This window comes from Pectinophora gossypiella, chromosome 9, assembly GCF_024362695.1.
Source record: "Pectinophora gossypiella chromosome 9, ilPecGoss1.1, whole genome shotgun sequence".
In the NCBI taxonomy this organism is placed as follows: domain Eukaryota; kingdom Metazoa; phylum Arthropoda; class Insecta; order Lepidoptera; family Gelechiidae; genus Pectinophora; species Pectinophora gossypiella.
Window position 1 is genome coordinate 3071477 of NC_065412.1, and position 20283 is coordinate 3091759.

Below are 20283 nucleotides of genomic sequence, written 5' to 3' on the forward strand. Positions count from 1 at the left end.
GTTTACTTTAATCTTGAAAGATATGTACGTTCGATAACAATTACTATAATTGTGCGTACTGCTACTACTACCGACTCGGTTACAAACTATTTTGAGTACTAAACAGAATGTTCCATAGTTGGTTTGCGACAGAAACGTTCATTTCATTGATAAAATATATAAAGAATTCGTTAAAATACTTGTTAGTACTGCTTAAATTACAGAGCATTGTGAAATGTTGGAAATATGCATTCTCCATACCGCTGGGACACTCCATTCTATTCAGAAAATATCCTATAAATATCCATTCTTCGCAATTTTTTTTCATATCGTCCCCATATAGTGAAAAATCACGCAATTTTTGAAAAATCACATTCTGACGCGATTTTCTTTAACAAATACCCGTTTTTTTTTCCAATCAATTTCATTCCGGGTAAAAATTTAAACCTTAAATTTGTTAAGAGATAATTTAAATCGAAAAAAAATCTGACTCGGACGGACTTGAACCCGCAGGGTTAAGCCGGGACGAGTGTGTTTAACCTTTACACCACCGGATCCTCCTCCTGTCCATGCGAAATCCTTTCGATGTATGTATCGTCATTCAGTCTATTTTTTCGATTAAAATTTTCTCTTTACGAGTTTCCCTAAGCACGGGTTAGTGCTATAAAACAAACATAAAGGATGATGAGTCAAAACGTCCCTCTCCACCGACAGATTTCAGACATATCTCATTTTCGCGACTTTCTCGAAATACGCGGGGTGTAGCCGGAACTCGGGTTTTTAAATATGATTTTGGGTACCTCCGGTACGTCACTGTGTCAAGTTTTCAACCAGCAGATTAGAGTTGCTATTTTTAACCCCATGGATTTTGAAGCTAAAACTAATTGGTAGTCTTTTTTATAGGTTCTAATGACACTACTTACACATAATATATAAAGTATCTGTTTAAAAGGGGGGGATGTCTCTCATATAATAATAATTACGTCCATTGTCCTTTCTTACCTGGATTGAAAACAGCGTGCCTATTGCAATGCTTTGTTAAATCACTTTCGAATGTGATTTTCAAGAAGGCACTTACGTTATTTTCTCTATGTCGACGATGTCTATCTTATAATTGATGCAACCGCTATAGAAGATTCGGCTTACATTTATTATTGTCATATTTTGGAAGACAGGTGTAGCGCTGAGCTTCTACTGACGAGACCTAGATCAGCATAGAACACTATTACTGTAGATCAGTGAGCATAAATAAGTCTCTTGCTTATAACTTTCCAATCGGCGTTCCCCAAAAACACGATAGATGACGTTGTTTATTAAGGTTTTTCTTCGTTTAAACTTCTAATTTCATGGATATCAGACATACGCATCTTTTATCTTTGTTTTTGGGTTTAAATGATGACTCTTTTTATTACACCTAGGTACAATTACAACTTCCACTCATCAAAATCAAAAGAAAAAGAAACAATATAGGTAGCAACATTTATTCTATTTTATTTATTTTATTTTGTTTGGGGAGCTTACAGCTCAATTCACATAATGTTACATTTAGTAGTAAATAAAGGCCAATTACAAGCTACCACAAATAAATGAAAAAGAGTTATACAACAAGACATAATATGATCCAAATATCAAGCAACAATTACTTTTATATTATATGCTTCGGCCATTACATTAAGTACATTTTTGAATAATTATGTACCCCAGGAATGAGAAAATGGCGTGTTAATTAATTATTTTCTAATTACTCAGGTACCTACGTAATTATTTAAACATATATTAAAATAATTATTGCTTGATATTTTTATCAGATTATGTATAGAATTATGTTCCTACTTATATTGCTTCTATCATTTTGATCAGAATAATAATGGACAGAGTACCAGAGTGTAATAAAAAGGGTCCTCATTTATACCCAAAAACAAAGAAAAAAAGAAGATACCTATATATATATATGGCGGATAACATAGTGATATAGATGGCGCTATAAAAAATTGCCTTCTAATTTCATGGATAAAAGTTGGATAAAAGATAATTGGATGGATAATAATAATATATATTCCTTGTTGTAAGGTTTATCATAATTAAAACACATAACGGGTTCTTACCGCGTTTAAAGTAGGGATATGAGACTCCCGATATTTCGACACTGTTGCAAGTGCCATGATCACGGGATGACTGATGAGATAGTGGAGTAGGTAGATCCATAATTTTCTACGGGCAGACTCTACCCTCTTTCTTTGCCGCTTGTTTATGTATTTGATGGATATGAATCCATTTTAGGACTTACCAACAGAGGCTGCGAGATGTCTTCTGATTAGGTGATACTTGTGGCTCAGCTCACTTAATTAGGGATGTGAGTTTATTTATATGTATATTATATTGTATTATGTATATATTTATATATTATGGTTGTTTAATACTTACTCATATAATTGTCAAGTGTTCTTATTAATTCATTTCACCAGGATGGTAGTTTCTACCAAAATAACCCGACAGTAATAGCTCAGCTGTTACTCTAATATACTAAGCAATTTTATATATATTTTTATTCAAAAGTAATTAACATTTTCACGTATTATCAATATGAGCATTTTATTTTTCAGAGCAATGTCCATTAGTAACGCCCATTATTAGCGTTAGTTATTTTTAACGTTATCGCATTATTTTTTACCTGTGGTATCATTACTGCAGCGCCCTCTGGCGAGCCACTTAACTTTTGGTTGCCAATTTTCAAAATGGCTACAATCCGCGCCTTCTAACTTCTCCGCACCCCGCAATTTTGTTTTTGTTTAAACCGCTGACGTTATTCAACCCCCTTGTGCCACAAACACACCTATTGTACACACAACAACTCAAAAATACATCATAACACTTCAAACATTCGAAAAGTGGTGAGTGATAATTTTAGTTCCCGCGCGACCCCTTGGTAAGTGATTTTACTTTTTGTAAACACTATTTTCAGTATTATATTCCCGCCTAGCCTACGCTCAACGGCCACCAGGGGAAGCTGGTGCCCGGCGTAGCTATAGAATTTGGTGCCTCCTGTGAGGATTAGTCCTCAAAACATTGTTTGTCGACCGCGTTTTCTCGTGTTACCCGCCATTTTCTTGTTAGAAAAAATTGGAAATTATTTTCTATGTATTTCAGCTTTCTTCGAATTTAAACCTTAATAATCCGCCTTATAACTACTATTACTACTGTAATTTACATATTTTTTGTGTGTGTAAAGCGGCATAATCGCATATTTTCTTATAATTTTGTCCACCGCATTTTTCTTGTGTGTTGCGTCACTATGGCGCCACCCACTGAGAAAGATTTTCGCAAAAAAATATACATTCTCGAATCACGCCGCGATGCTTATTATGCACGTATGCAACGTATTTATGATAGCCGTCCTTCTATTTCAAAGGTAGAATCTTGTGATTTATTTCTTTCACAATGTGAAACAATTGACGACATCCGCAAGGAATTTATGGCCACCATTAACGACATAAATTCACTGAATATGGAGTTAGATCCCGAATTCATTCCTGATTTTAATTCATGGAGTGGTTTTGAAGACATTTATTGTGCTATTCGACATACAAAAAATGTATTGAATCGTAATGTAAAACAAGACGAACAGCCTAGGTCGTGTTACGCGAAATTACCTCCCATCGAGATACCTGATTTCAATGGGAACCCCGCACAATGGAGTTTATTCTATGAAACCTTCAAATCCACTGTTCATTCCAACATGTCGCTATCGAAGTCTGAGAAGTTATATTACTTGTTGGGACGTTTGAAGGGACCCGCGCAGCTAGTATTTTCCGGCATAAGTCCCACCGCTGATAACTACGAATGCATTTGGAACGCATTAGTAACCAAATATCAAGACAAGCGTTTTTTAGCAAATGTATTTCTTGACAACATTTTTGATTCAAAGGCTTTGCCGAACCCCGCTACCGCGTCTCAGTTGGAAACGTTTATAGATAAGTTTGCCGCATCTGTCGCCGCGCTAAAACAATTAAATATTGTAGGCCTGAGCGATTATATTTTTATTTATCTCGCTTTGAAACGTTTGGACCGTGACACCGCAAAAGCATTTGAAATGTTTGTTCGTGACACTGACATACCTACTTATGATCAGTTTATCGACTTCATGAAGGGCCAAGTTAAGATTATACAACGCACTAACAACACGGCTACTTCGTCGAAAGTTGTTCAAAAGGATGTTGTTAAACCAAAAATGGTTTCCCCTCCTAAAATTACGCATACTTACATTTCCGCGACTTCTCATAATAATTCTGACTCTGTATGTTCTTTGTGTAATGCAAATCACGAACACATTTACAACTGTAAAGCATTTCTTGACATGTCCCCCGCAAACAGACATACATTTATTATGGAAAATAAATATTGTACTAACTGTCTCAGTTCCAAACATAAATGGACCGCTTGTAAAAGCACGAGTTCTTGTCGCAATTGTGGCTATCGACATCACACTTTAATTCATTTATCTAAAACCGCTTATGTAAACGAGGATAGAAAGTTGTCCCGTACTCCTCTCGTAAAACCGCAGGTGGACAAACCGCAGCAAGTCTCATCAACGCCGCAAGACGCCGAGTCACCCCACCACGCTGATCGACATGCAACGACGTCGTGTATGCCGGTCTCTCTCCCGCAAAGACCTCAGCCGCATAACCATGTCTCTTCTCCCGCTCCCGCACACTCGGTGGACGTACCCATCACAGGCAGTGTTTCTTATCTGTCTGCTGATAATCCGCGCGCGAATTTTAACTCGCAGAACCCGCCACTTAGTACATCTGTTGTATTAGGTACCGCTTGTGTTTACGTCCGCGATCGTTATGATAATCTCGTCCTATGTCGTTGTATTATCGATCCGGGCTCGCAAAACAACTTCATTACCGCTTCTTGTTGTCGCAAATTAGGGTTAAACATTGAACAATTAAACCGCAAAACTATTATTAAAGGTTTAGGTGACCATTCGAGTACCGCTCGCGGAAAAACACATTTAACTTTTCATAGCCGCGTAAACGCTGAGCAAAGCTACTCGATGGACACTCTAGTCCTCAATACAATCACCGAAAAGTTGCCAACCGTCCCGATAAATATTTCATCGTGTGACTATTTAAAAACAATACCGCTCGCTGATGATAACTTTTCTTCGCCCTCTGATATTGAGATTCTTATCGGTGCTAAACTGTTTGTTGACATTCTATTACCGGATAAAATAGTCGGACCGCCGTACTGTCCGTCCGCTTTTTCCACCACTCTCGGTTATATAGTGATGGGCGATGCTCAGGTTGATACGGAACCCGTAAGTTCTGTTTCTTACTTCGCTACCGGCGAATCTATACATGACGATCTGGAAAAGTTCTTCAAGTTAGAGGACTTAAAAGATAAACCCGTTTTATCTCATGACGATCGAGAGTGTGAGTCATTTTATCAATCGACAACCTTACGTGACGGCTCTGGACGTTTTACCGTAGGACTACCTTTTAAAGAGAACCCTAATTTACTAGGCGATTCATTAAAAACCGCACGCAATCGTTTTTTATCTCTTGAACGCAAGTTTCAAAAAAACCCGCATTTTAAAGCCAGATATGACGAGGTCATACGCGAGTACCTAGACAAGGGTTATTTACTAGAAATACTCGAACCCAAAACCAATAGTGAGGGTTTTGTTTTACCGCATCACGGGGTACTTCGCGAAGATAAATCGTCTTCAAAACTTCGCATTGTTTTGAACGCAAGTGAGAAAACCAGTTCCGGTACCTCACTCAATGACATTCTACATACTGGCCCCGCATTACAATCGGATTTGTTTAATATTTTATTGAATTTTAGACTGTTTGGTACCGCTGTAACCGCAGACATTCGTCAAATGTATTTACAAATACTTACCCGCGAGCAAGATCAACCTTATCAACAAATCATTTACCGTTTCGACCCCCGCGAACCTCTACGTTTCTTCGCTTTTAACCGCGTTTGTTTTGGACTCCGCTCGAGTCCTTTCTTAGCTATCCGCACCATTCATGAGCTCGCTCATCAAGAGAAAGAAAGGTTTCCTCTCGCAGCGACTCTCGCGTTCCGCGACTTATATATTGATGACATAGCTAGCTCGTTCGCTACAACGGACGAAGCAGTTACCGCCGCGCAACAGCTGATTGATATGTTCAGCGCCGGTTGTTTTGAAATGGTTAAATGGTCGAGTAATGCCCGCGACGTTTTATCCGCCGTTCCTGAATCGCACCGCTTAACAGACCCTGTCGATCTCGATAAGGATGAATCTTTGAAAATATTAGGAATGCAATGGTTTCCCGCGAGTGATTTATTCAAGTTCACGATCACTCCGTCCGATCGAGTTTGTACAAAACGCAATATGTTGTCCACTATCGCCCGCTTATGGGACATTTTAGGTCTTGTAGGACCGGTGATTGTTACCGCGAAAATTCTAATAAAGGAGTTGTGCTCGCTCAAGCTCGACTGGGACGACACTCCACCCGACTACATAGTCCACGCGTGGGATCGTTTCCAACTGGAGTTACCGCTTCTTTCTAATTTCAATTTCCCGCGACATTTAAATGTATTTTCGCATAGTGATGTGGTTATTGTAGGATTTAGCGATGCAAGTGAGAAGGCGTACGGGGCTTCTGTTTATTTACATGTTGACAACAATGGTACTCGCTCCACCACCTTGGTGTGTGCGAAGTCAAAAGTGACCCCAAGTAATCATGTAGTCACCATGCCGCGACTTGAGCTGATGGCAGCGTTACTTCTCGCGAAACTTATCCGATCTGTTGTTGATACCTACTCAACCCGCTGTCATATTAGAAATATTTACGCGTTTTCGGATTCAACCATTGCCTTGCATTGGATTAATTCATCCCCGCACAGATTACAGACCTTTGTCGCGAATAGAGTGTCTAAAATCATCGCTTTGTTACCCGCGAAACACTTTTGTCATATACCGGGAGTGACAAATCCTAGTGATTGTTTATCTCGCGGCTTGTTGCCTTCGCAACTTATAAATCATTCGCTTTGGTTTACGGGCCCTTCTTGGATGTCAATGGACGAGAAGGACTGGCCCATAACACCGTTCAAGCCGGACGCTTCAGTCGACGTTCCTGAGACGAAAGTGATTTCTCTCACATCTACTACCGCGGTAGATGAAACTCCACTGCTGTGTCAACTCGCCGCCCGCTGTTCCTCTTGGACTAAACTTTTAAGAACGACTGTTTATATTTACCGCTTTTTACATGTTTTACCCCGCTCTGACTTTATTTCCGCAACGGATTTAAACTTCGCTGAAAATAAAATTTTATCCGCTTTGCAATCCGCTCATTTTAAAGACGAACTTAAAAACATAACCGCTAGTAAACGCTGTCAAAAGAAAATTCAAAAGCTCAGTCCTTTCATTTCACACGGCCTTATCCGTGTCGGAGGCCGCTTGAAAAACTCGCACCTTTCTTTCGATCAACAACATCCCATTTTATTACCACGGAAAGATCACATAGTTGATCTAATTGTCGATCATTATCATCGCAAGCACTGTCACGCCGGCCCGAACTTGTTGTACAGTTTACTTAGACAGCAGTATTGGATTATCACCGGGCGCCGCACTATTCGTACACGGATAGACAAATGTAACTTTTGTTTCCGCACTCGTCCAAAACCCACGTTTCCTATTATGTCCGATTTACCATCTGTCCGCACTCAGGTGGTTCCGAAGGCTTTCATACATACAGGATGTGACTATGCCGGACCGCTAAGTATTACGCTAAAGCGTGGACGTGGTATACACAGTCAAAAAGCGTACATTTGTCTGTTTGTGTGCATGACCACCCGCGCGATTCATATAGAATTAGCATCCGATCTAAGTACCGCTACTTTTATCGCTGCATTCAAACGTTTTCTTTCCCGCCGTGGTCCCATTTCAGTTTTACATTCGGACAATGGTACCAATTTTGTTGGTGCAAAATCATTTTGTACCGAACTTTTTAACTTTATAACTTCAGATAGTTACCGCCGCGCTTTAGTTTACGAACTTTCCGATTATAAAATCGAATTTAAAAATATTCCACCGAATTCACCGCACTTTGGTTCTTGGGAACCTCTAATTAAAACGGTTAAAACGCACCTGTTTAGGGTGATAGGATCACAAATCCTCACTCTAGAGGAAATGAACACTGTCTTGTGTCAAATAGAAAACATTGTTAACTCGCGCCCACTATGTAGTACATTGTCACAAGATCCAAGTGAACCGCTCGCTATAACTCCCGCGCATTTCTTAACACTAACCCCGCTTAAGTTTTTACCAGCGGCCCCAGTCGACGACAAGCCTTTGCATCTATTAGACAGATATCAGCTGTTAGACAAACTAGTTCAGTCTTTTTGGGACAAGTGGTCCCTAGAATATTTAAACACGCTTCAATCGCGACAGAAATGGAATTTTCCTGTTTCCAATATTAAACTTGGTACTGTCGTTCTTGTCATTCAAGACAACAAGGTTCCGCCTTTGCAGTGGGAGTTAGGCATTGTTACCGATGTACATCCTGGTAAAGATAATGTTATCAGGGTTGCTACAATTAAAACTTCTAAGGGTAGTTTCAAACGGCCGATTGTTAGGTTGTGCCCTTTACCCACACAGTAGTTTTAGTTTATTTTTTATTACCGCAGACACTTATGCTGCGTTTAGGATAGTAGTTATAAGTGTTTCTTATTTTATTTTTATTTTATTTTCGCATTCGCGTTTTTTACGCTAATTCTCTTTGAAAGTTCACCCTTTCAAGGCGGGGTGTGTAGTAACGCCCATTATTAGCGTTAGTTATTTTTAACGTTATCGCATTATTTTTTACCTGTGGTATCATTACTGCAGCGCCCTCTGGCGAGCCACTTAACTTTTGGTTGCCAATTTTCAAAATGGCTACAATCCGCGCCTTCTAACTTCTCCGCACCCCGCAATTTTGTTTTTGTTTAAACCGCTGACGTTATTCAACCCCCTTGTGCCACAAACACACCTATTGTACACACAACAACTCAAAAATACATCATAACACTTCAAACATTCGAAAAGTGGTGAGTGATAATTTTAGTTCCCGCGCGACCCCTTGGTAAGTGATTTTACTTTTTGTAAACACTATTTTCAGTATTATATTCCCGCCTAGCCTACGCTCAACGGCCACCAGGGGAAGCTGGTGCCCGGCGTAGCTATCCATTATATGCAATAAACGCGTTTATTTTTGATCTGATTAAGAATAATTTATTATTCAACGTAAACCTACATACACTTTTGAATGTTGATATGTCATGTATAATTATGTTACTATTGCCATATTATTATAATCCAAGGTCTATTTTAACGGATTATTCCCAGTAGGCCCTGTCACCTGCCCGGTGACATATGGGAAGAAAATTCCCAGATGAAACCCTCAGCGACAACGCTAGAGGGACTACTTAACGATTGTAATTTTTTGATTACATTTGTACGATCTTATTTCTTACTGCTTTACAATAGGTAAAAAGCATATTCATCCTAAGGGTTGAACCGCATCTGGGAGCATGTTATAGCATTTTCGTAAGCTTCTATCCTTTTCTGATACTCGGAACCGTCACTTGCTAGAACTAGAGAGAGCGCGACCGCACGCGGCAGAAACGATGGGGCGATGGCCTGCTTAAGCGTGTGGTCGTCCTCTCGCTTCTAACAAATGACGGTTATGAGTAACAGAAAAGGATAAAAGTACAGGAAAGCGCGATGATGTGCCGACAAATGTGGTTTGAGTCTAAAGCATAGAACCATTCGAGCTAGATTATTGTCATTGTATTGGCTTGCTTACAAGCGGACTACCTACATCTATGAATAATGAATGTGGAATCTACCGTCTTAAGACAGAAAGTGCAGTTTAATGGAAAATGTGCGAGTAGTCAAACCACTGTTAAATATCTAATTTTATTATTACATATACGCGTGTGGGAAAGAGACAACAAGTGTTTAAGCGCTAAGTTTCACCGATTTTCGACATCGGGATCATCAAAGATTACTTTTTATATGTAAACGCTGATAGAGCGGGCACAGCCCATATCTTAGGGCAGTGATTGTTATTCAAATAGAGAACAATAAAAAACAAAGTTCATTCCACTAGAAATTAAAACATAAATAAAAAATAATATGGTGTAAATAAAGAAACATAAATGGCACCAAACTTTTTTATTAAACGATTTTCGTTTTTTTAGCGTACTAAGAACAACATTTTATATCTCTAATACCAAAAATATTTCATTCATTATTTAAGCAAACAATAAAAATACATAAAAAGCTAACACGAAAAATAATATTCGTTACACTCTAAAATATTGCCGAGATCAACTCAAATTATAAGAAGCGTTTATAAATAGAAATAATTATACTTTACAAACATGCCAATGATTTCAAATGTATTCATGGCAACATCGTATAACAAATTGCACCATACTCCGAAATATTCTGCATTTTATGTAACTGAATAAAGAATGGCCTCGATTACTGCAGACACCCCTTAATTTTGTTATAAGATATACCCGTCATTTTCTTATCCACCGAAAGGGAAAGGGACGGATTGACAAATGTTAATTTTAAAATGAACGAGTGAATGAATGAATGAATAACCTGGGTGAATAAAATAGGCATCTTGTTGATATGCAATCCGTTTGACGTGTGCTGTCAATTCTGTCGGTAATATATTGGAAAATATAAAATTTTAGGAAAGTTTTTTAAGTCTGCCTAAAATTGACGTGTGTTTCATAAATGTTTAGTCTCTCGATTAGCCGTCCCTTTCCTTTTCTGCGGATAAGAAAATGACAGGTATAGCTTAAAATAAAATTAGATGATGATAATCAGCACCATTTTATGATAAAAATAAATTTATACAGGCATCAGTCGTAATGTTGCTATATCAATATTGTATACTGCTTTAGCAAAACATTGTTAACATCTTAAATTACGCTTAAAACTGGTTAAAAACAAATTACAAATGACTTTTAACAACGTAGAAGGCCTTTTACATTAAACTGACTAGGAAGTCCTTGCCGCTAACATCAGCAAAAACCAAGTACTAAATATATTACAGGGCAGTGTTTATCAATTAAACATTTTTTTTAACTGAATTTGTATACCAAAAGTTTCGATTCGGAACTTAAATGTTAATTTGACAGGACTAAAAGAAGCCCTATCTCTCTCTTGCACGTATTTTAAGTGAAGGACGACACTAGTTCAAGAACTGTCAAAACAAGTAAGTCTGCATAAGGTATTTTAGATTTTAGAATAGTAACAGAAAATATGAATGTTTATGAACAGTATAACTGTTTGTAAAATAAACTCCAAATTATCGGCTAATACTCATTGAGAATATAGGTACGAAACATTTTCATTAAGGAAAATTGTCTACCATAAATTCAAATTTGATTACAAAACAACCTAATAACTAATAAGATAATCTAGACAATGGTGCCTATTCGTGCGGATACAGACCTTATTTTAGTTTGACAGCTTCTAAACTAGCGCTGTCGTTAATTTACAATAAGTTCAAGAAAGGGATAGTTTGAATCCTGACAAATTAAGTTGGTGGTTGCCTAAACCGGCACCATTCGCCGGACACTAAACTTGTACATTATTTATTCGTAACTGCATTTCTTATATTTTTTCCGTTACATAAATTATCCTACTGCAGAGATAAGTACAACCAATATTTAAGTAAAATAAATTAGACGTATCTCACTGATTATTTTATCTTAACATATCCCTAGATTCCTACTAAAATATAACTAATTAATTAATGTACCTTTGGACTAAGGTACCTTTGAGCCGCTGAGGTCGTTTTATAAAGCTATTGGTCATAATTTGCTTCTACAAATGTCACTCGTAACGAACAATCGGGCCCGTGACGTAACTAAGGCGTATTGTAGGCAACCCTACAAAATATTTTAGTAATATTTTACTATAGCAATTTTTTTTTGCTGTTTATGCTACGAACTATACTAACTGTGTGCTCCTCAATTTTAATGAATATTAATTATAGTAGTGCATTAGTGGACCTACAATAGTGCCACAGAAAAATAAACACAAGATCGGTGCACACGTACCGAACATTTTGGTGTATCCAATTGTTATTGTGCTAGCCCTGTTCGGAAAACGTGTGACTTACATCCCAGTGTCATGGGTTCAAATCCCGACAGGGCTGTAAACCACTGAATCCGTCGTTATGAGTTTGAATACATGATTGGATAGTCTATTGATATCACGTGGTTTTCAGGAATTGCGCCCGGTTAATGGCAGTAGGTTCGCCCCCTGTTACACGAGACACGAACATAGCTGGCGCCTACCTTACTGCCTACCCTTTCAGGGATATAAGCGTGATGCTGTGTTAAGTTACTGTGATTGATAGCTTTATAAAACAGACCCGAGCCAACTTATTAGAACCTTGTTTCATTGGAATAGCTGCGAAATATATAAACTTTTCATGCACTATACTAGGGTAGTTGACAAGTATCAAAAACTATACATTTATAACTAAACTTTCAAAATAAACATAAATTGATAGCCAACTGTGAAAACAGAATCGAAATTCGTTGCAAAATGAATTAGTTGCAGCCGTCCAAAATAAGGGAAGGAAATAAATGGCAACAGGAGCTTGTGACTTCACATGTTACCAGTGTCATACGACCTGCATTAAAATACCGTTTTGTTAGAACGGGACGGAACATCCCACGGGTGACTAACTATTAATATCGAAGCAACTGTACTTCGAAAAACAACAAAAATAGCAATATTGCTATTTGACATTTTTGTTTTTTTTGTTTGCATTGCGCCCTTTATATGCGTATTTGTCAAATTGCAATATTGCTTTCTTATATGAATTGCTTCAATGTCGCCATTTTAACTCCCAAGTTCCGGCTTCATTAATATCTCCGGCGTTAGATGATATATTGAAAAACGGATTTCAGATTTATCTTCAGCAACACGACTAGATTTTATAAAAAGAAGAAAAAATACCAGTCAACTATCCTATTGAAATTTGTTGAAATTATACGAAGGTCTGCAAATATGATGATAAAAACTCCTCATACAATTTCAACCATATGGTGTTGATTCCTGTAGACACTTACTTAATTTTAATTTAATATGGCAGTCCTAAAACTTGCACTATCTCCGTCTTACACTCGTCGTAAGTGAAGAATACTTTCAGAGCTGTCAGACTAAAATAATATTAAGTTTTGTCTACCAAAAGCAGCACCATTAATCTAACAATTTCATCAAAAAAAAAAACCAAACCTTGGAATTCATAGAAAAGATATAGATTCTACTTGTACGAAACCTAGAAAAAAAATAGGCCCGTTATTTTTAAAATTGTGATATAATTAAATAGATAAAATAAAATTGCCCCTGATTCCTGCAGATACCTTCTAATTTTAAGTTAAGCCTGTCATTTCTTATCCGCCGACTTTTCTTTCCTTTGAAAGAGACGGATGACAATTTGACAGGTGTCAATTTCAAAATGAATGAGTGAATAACGCGAGTGAATCAAATAGGCAACCCATTTGACGTGTGCTGTTAACTTAATTCTCTCGCATTATCATAAAATGTTGAAACAAGTTACGTGTGTTCCATAAACAGTACGCTTTTCGATTATCTGTCCCTTTCCTTTTCGGCGGATAAGAAAATGACAGGTATAACTTAAAATAAAATTAGATGATGTGTGCTGGAATCAGCACCATTTCTAAACTGCTACAAGGTACCTTCATATTATGCCGACGTCAGATTCGCCTGACTTTCGAGACTTGGTGAGACTTGTCAAGACTTGTCGAGACTTGTCAAGACTTGTCGAGACTTGTCAAGACTTGTCGAGACTTGTCAAGACTTGTCGAGAGTTGTCGAGACTTGGTAAGTGTTGCCTATACAGAGTTAGGATCCAGGTCTCTGGGGTTTTTGTTCCGTCGCCAACTAAGCAGCTCATCTAGAAGTGCCGCGAAGTGTGGATTGCCGCCTAACCTGGCCACCTGAAAACAAAGACAATACCTTCAATAAGTAGTTTTATTTAATAGCAAATTCCTTCAAATGCCACTCGATATCAACTCAAGCTCGGAGGAGCTCGGTGGCGCAGCGGTAAACGCGCTCGGTCTGCGATTGTTGAAGTTAAGCAACTTTCGCAAAGGCCGGTCATAGGATGGGTGACCACAAAAAAAAAGTTTTCATCTCGAGCACCTCCGTGCATCGGAAGGCACGTTAAGCCGTTGGTCCCGGCTGCATTAGCAGTCGTTAAGGTGATTCGTTTTCCATACAAAAGTTGATGCAGTGCTACAAGAAAACGGATAGAGGAATATTGTTATAAAACCGATAAATAGTAATATTTTGATGTATTATTTTCGCAAACTAACAAAAATTTAGGGTCCGAATACGAGAAGTACCATATTTCAGACCCTCAATTTTGATCAATTCTACATTTGTAGTGGTGCTGATTACAGTGTATTTGCTGAGCGTGTAGAGGTGTCAATGTTAGTTTGTGTGCGTGATAGTTTTTTTTTTTCTCTAAAGGCTTAGACTACTTGACAAGTGACAAGTGACAATTTATAAAGAGATTTTGTATGAAGAGAATAAATAAAAAACTAAAAATACTACAATCTGAGAAAAGGAATATTGGAAAAATATTTTTGTTTTAACGCATATTATTTAAACATTTTTAAATAATGGGTAAGTACCGTGTTTTAAAAGAGGACATATATTATAATAAAAAATCAATACATAAAATGAAATGGCTGTATGGGCATAGTTCCCTTTTCCTTACCCTTCGGGGAAAACCAAATCAAAAAAAAGTTGTTGCATTTGCCGGCCTAAATAGTAGTCATTTTTAATTAATTGTTTTTCTATCCAACATACAGATTTATTTATATTCTCTTTGCCGCGGACTTTTTGGTGGAAACGGGAACGGGAAGGTTGATTTCTTCGTTGAATAATCTAAATAATCAATACGAAGTGGTGTTTTGTGGTTAATGATCACATTAATTTAGTCGGAAAACATTCCCGATAGTATTATTAAATCGGAATATTCAATAAACAAAGTGTACCTATCTATTTTCGCTATGCGCCAACAAGCCGCTTACTTCGTTTGGGGTTCGGAGTAGGAGTCTCCTCCGAGGGTGGGGGCTTAGGTTTCATCATTTCATTAATCATCATCAAGAAAAAAAACACAAGACATGGCTGTATGGGCAGAGTTCCCTTTGCCTTGCCCTTTGGGAAAAAAAATAAGATAAATTTTGAAATTCTTATGTATAATAAACAAACATCACAGACATCATGACAGATCTAAAACTAACGAAAATCTTTTTTCTTTTTTTTCTATTTGACTTATTTATGAATTTTAATCAAGAAAACGTGATAATAAGTTCGACAGCAACCAGTTCAGGTCCCCGAAACAGCCCATTTCAGGCCACGTATATATCGAAATACTACTTCAATACGTCCCAGCCTCGTCTTTTTTTAACTTCCTCGTTAAAAAAAGACGTCCTAACCTGAACTAACTAACCTAACAATAAACACCACGCGTAAATATAAGTCCAGAAATGCGCTGCAAGTCGTCTGGACTGGGCGCGAAAACAACATAGAATTCGATTAGCTGCTAAGTGTCCCGCATGATATCACCAGCTGTCACTGACATACGTATGAAGTCCCGCGGATTTTATTGGAACTAAATGACAAGTCATAATAATTATATGCGGATACTGCGACATCAGCGCCGTGCTTGCGGGACGTCCTGAAGCGCTATTACATCTTTCAAACGCGATGCGACAAAGTTTAAACCGACGCAATTTAGGAAAAATCTACCTTATTATTACTGTACTGTGATCGTTATTTGTAAAATCATACAATACATATACACAATTCTTTTTACACAATATAATTATTATGACATATTGTGGACTTTTCGGTAGACCTACAAAAAAGGAACAATTCAACCATACGTTGTTTTGTTATATCTCAATGGGCTCAGGCAGTGTTTTCGCCGAAAGCTCCAAGTCGGCTATATTTGTAACGATAATTATGTTTGACATTCATCATCATTTTTGAACCATAATACTTGTATAAATTATATACCCTAAAGCACGCCCATGAATCACTCTACTCATTGGTGAAAACCGTATGAAAATCCGTTCAGTAGTTTTTTAGTTAGCCGCATGTTCACTGATGCGATTAATGCCTGTTAGAATTTTACAAAATAAAAAATACGGAAATTACGGAAGGTACTTTAGTGCAAAGTACATTATTGTATAATTATAATATTATTGGTAAAAGTGATACTTTTTGAAAATTCCGTAACACATAGACGGGTTCGCCAAATTCAATTGTAAAAAAAATACAAAAACTAAAAACAATTAAAAACATGCAGTTGGGTTTGAACCGTGAAACTTAAGAATGGCGGCGACTGCTTTACCAAATGCGCCATTTAGAAGTTAGAAGTAGACTTCAAATTATGCATCTCTTTTAATAGCTAACCTAGTTCGCATGTGTGTGTGACAGCTTCGTGTTTGTACACAAATTGAAATGACACCAACTTTTGATGCAATGTTTCAATATGATATCTGCAGTAAATACTTCAAAATTGTAGCTTAACTTAAAGATAATGTATGTAAGATTTCGCCACCTAACATTTCACTGGGTCAGAACTCAACACTAAACGAATAAATGGAAAAAAATACGAAAACTGCAGAAGTAACGCCATCTGCTGACGCAGCGTTACCTAGCTGACTGAAACGCATCACCTTAATAACCACCAATCCACACTGGGCCCGCGTGGTGGTTTAAGGCCCGATCTCCCTATCCATCCATAGGGAAGGCCCGTGCCCCAGCAGCGGGGACGTTAATGGGCTGGTGATGATGATGATCAACTCAAGAATCATGATCAGAATCATCCCCCTCAGTACTCGGTACGGTGTCACTAACACCTTATATATCTTTCCCTTTCACTCTAAGCAAGCAATATTTAAAGCATAATAATGCTAATTGACAACCTAGTCAAATGAGACACTTTTTACGAAACGTCAAAACGAAAATTTTCTTTGGAGTACGGAATTCCTGTCCTGTGACGTCATCAACAAAAGCGGTCAAACGTCGTACTCATTGTTACTTATTTTATAAATAAAATTCGAAAATAAGTCGAAAAGTAAACTGAGATTGGTTTTTGATCATTTTAGACTGGCTTCTATTTCTAGATTAGCAATTTGTAGATTATCTTTGCCGGGATTTTGGCGGGAACGAGAACGGGACAGTTGCTTTCTTCATTGAATAATCTAAATAATCAATACGAAATGGTGTTTTGTGGTTAATGATCGCATTAAGTTAGTCGGAAAACATTCGCGATAGTGTTATTATATCGGAATATTCAATAAACAAAGTGTATCTATTTTCACTTCGTGCCAACAAGCCGCTTCATAACTCGAAAGTTCATGCGGACTTTTGAGTTAAATTCGTTTGGGGTTCGGAGTAGGAGTCTGCTCCGAGTGTGGGGGCTTAGGTTTCATCATTCATCGTCATCACCTTTCATCATTTCATTAATCATCAAGAAAAAAAAATACGTAAGACATGGCTGTATGGGCATAGTTCCCTTTGCCTTACCCTTCGGGGAAAAACAAAACAAAAAAAAATATCTTTGACCCAGTCAAATACCCTATTGATTAGTAGATAGTGGTATCACCTCTGCCCTCGCCTCCTGGTCGAGGCTGTGCAGCGTGTCCCGCGTGTAGCGGAAGCTCCCGAGCCGCTCCAGCAAGGAGATGCAGTACCGCTTCACCTCCACGTCGCGCGTACGTTGCCGCAGGATGTCTGGTGCATGGGTCAGGAAACTTATTGTTTTTGCTGGTAAGTCCGTTAGGTTAGGTTAGACACCTTTAACTCAAATATTCTTTATTGCACACACATAAGAAACAAATGAAATGTTCCTCTAATTATTAAATAACTTGTAATGTACCCTCATTGATTTAAAACATGTGTTGCTGTTGCAGTTTCTTGTCATTTCTTCTCGTCAGCCATAACACCTTGCGAAATGACGTAAATTCAAAAATGTTACATTGGTGCTAATTCCTGTAAATACCATCAAATTTTATTTTAAGTTTTAAGTTATATCTGTCATTTTCTTATCCGCCGAAAAGGAAAGGGACGGGTAATCGACAAGCATAAAATTTATGGAACACACGTCAATTTTAAGCAGAAATGTAAAACAACCGTCTAAAAATTTTACATCAGTCAATAACCCAACAGAGTTAAGTAGACAGCGCGTCAAACGGATTACATACCAGCGAGTGCCTATTTTATTCGCCCGGGTTATTCATTAGTTTTAAAATTAACTTGTTGACAATCATCCGTCCCTTTCCTTTTCGGCGGATAAGAAAATGACGGGTATAACTTAAAATAAAATTAGGATGTGTTGGGGAGACAAAGAGCTGAAACGCGCTCTATGTGTTTCGTTAGAAGCATTATATGACATAATCCTTATAATGAAAACATGTTTAATAGACGTAACACTGTAGGAAGTGAATCGTACATGAGAATTCGCAAATAAAGTACACGTGCGGAGCCGAACGCCTCTAGTCGGAATCATAACATCTTATTTATTATTGTTACTAAAATACATTCACAGCTGTAAGCTGGAAATTTATACAACATCATGTCCGCTCCTTTACATATTCAAAATATTTTTATTCAGTAGGTAACATAGTTACACTTTGAATCGTCATTTTTTACACAACGAACGTCTCATCCGCGTAAAACTACTGTAGCTTCTCACAACCTGTATAGCCGGGGAAAAGAAGCTGCAAGAAAAACCTCGGCACAGGGCCCTAGACGTCCTCTTTAAAAAAAAAAACACTAATATACAGTTTAGTCATTTGACTGCGTAATATCAGTTCCCAGACAGCTTATCCCATGCATGGCCAGATCGTGAATTTGTGGGGCCCTGGGCTGAAACTACTTGGGGGCCTATCTTAATACTCAACTAATAGCAAAAAATATTTTAACAGAGATTTCTTTTTTTCAAATTATGGTCTACTTTTTAGCGGGATCTGGGGGCCCCTTGTAACCCCGGGGCCCTGGGCTGCAGCCCAATCAGCCCATAGGTAGATCCGGTCATGATCCCATGTATTCATATGTTCTAGATAATCACTAAACTAACCTTTTTTCAAAGTTTCTGTTTAACGACTGTCTTAAAACTGTTCAAAGGTATGAATGCCAATGGGAATCTTATTTTAAAAACGTATACATTGCCCCTTAAAAGATTTAGTGATTTAATATTTAGTGGTAGGTTATAGCTGATGTTGGCAGGAAGACCGCCAGGCTAAAGTGGGACTGGGCTGGACACGTGTGCTGCATGCATCCGGTACGTGTGGGCAAAGATCATCACGCACTGGGTACCACAGGACGGACACCGTAGACGTGGTAGACCCCGGAAACGATGGCGTGATGATCTCGTCGGTTATCGAAAAGACTGGATAGAGCTCGCACAGAACCGGGATACTTGGAAATATATGGGGGAGGCCTTTGCTCAGCAGTGGGATCATACAGACTAATAATAATAATATTTAGTGGTAATGCTCTTTTATTGTAATTTGGGTAGGAAGCGTAGTATATGGTTAAGCGTTTGGCTCACGATCCGAAGGTCCTGGGTTCGATTCCCGGTGGACATATCACAAAAATTACTTTGTGGTCCCTAGTTTGGTTAGGACATTACTGGCTGATCACCAGATTGTCGGAAAGTTAGATGATCTTCGGAAGGCACGTTAAGCCGTTGTTGGTCCCGGTTACTACTTACTGATGTAAGTAATTAGTCGTTACATGAGCCATCTCAGGGGCCTTCGGCGGCTCAATAGTAACCCAGACACCAGGGTTTATGAGGTTAGTACTCCACCTTACAACCCGATAGTAGAAGAAAATTAAGAACATAATGCCGGGTTCTTACCGCGTTAAATCTGAGATATGAGACTCCCGATATTTCAACATTTGCAAGAGCCACGATCACGGGATGACTATATCGGGACTCTCATATCATTGATTTTATCGCGGTAAAAGCCCGGTATTATGTGTTTTACTTATGATAATAACCGCGTAAACCTCAAACAATTGAATGTAATTAAAAAGGATACGTAGTACTTGGTTGTCGCCGTCCTGGTTGCGTATCGCGTGGATTATGGGGAACGAGAACTTGCCCTCCGTCAGGTCCTCGCAGTAGCTCTTGTTCTCCGAGTACTACACGGACAGGACAATGATAATGTGAGACATTATAC

The 20283-nt window shown here is 38.2% G+C and overlaps 2 protein-coding genes across 5 annotated transcripts in view; one reads left to right on the forward strand and one right to left on the reverse strand.

Annotated features, from left to right (window-relative positions):
- Positions 1 to 2599: 2599 nt before the first annotated feature.
- On the forward strand, positions 2600 to 9189 carry LOC126369361 (uncharacterized). Of its 2 annotated transcripts, none has more exons than XR_007566696.1 (2): positions 2600 to 9060; positions 9132 to 9189. XR_007566696.1 is itself a non-coding variant. In XM_050013714.1 (2 exons), exon 2 carries the CDS (start codon positions 3272 to 3274, stop codon positions 8633 to 8635), a length of 5364 nt encoding a protein of 1787 aa, XP_049869671.1. In that variant the 5' UTR covers positions 2600 to 2870; positions 2942 to 3271; the 3' UTR covers positions 8636 to 9181. The 2 variants fall into 2 exon arrangements, 1 of the variants encoding a protein (XP_049869671.1); XM_050013714.1 differs by having other exon boundaries at positions 2600 to 2870; positions 2942 to 9181.
- Positions 9190 to 9946: 757 nt separating this feature from the next.
- Positions 9947 to 20283, reverse strand: part of LOC126369424 (terpene synthase) — a 28125-nt gene continuing 17788 nt past the window's right edge. For 2 of the 3 annotated variants that reach the window (XM_050013834.1, XM_050013835.1), the window contains exons 6-8: positions 20143 to 20245; positions 17703 to 17830; positions 9947 to 14013 (exon numbers count right to left, since the gene is read on the reverse strand). In XM_050013834.1, the coding sequence (XP_049869791.1) occupies positions 13909 to 14013; positions 17703 to 17830; positions 20143 to 20245 (336 nt within the window). In that variant the 3' untranslated portion in view covers positions 9947 to 13908. The remainder of the gene's footprint in view (positions 14014 to 17702; positions 17831 to 20142; positions 20246 to 20283) is intronic. The other variant, XR_007566698.1, reaches the window with a different exon arrangement.

Excerpts from the sequence above, each read along its gene's own strand:
- LOC126369361 (XM_050013714.1), top strand. The coding sequence starts at position 3,272 with ATGGCGCCACCCACTGAGAAAGATTTTCGCAAAAAAATATACATTCTC.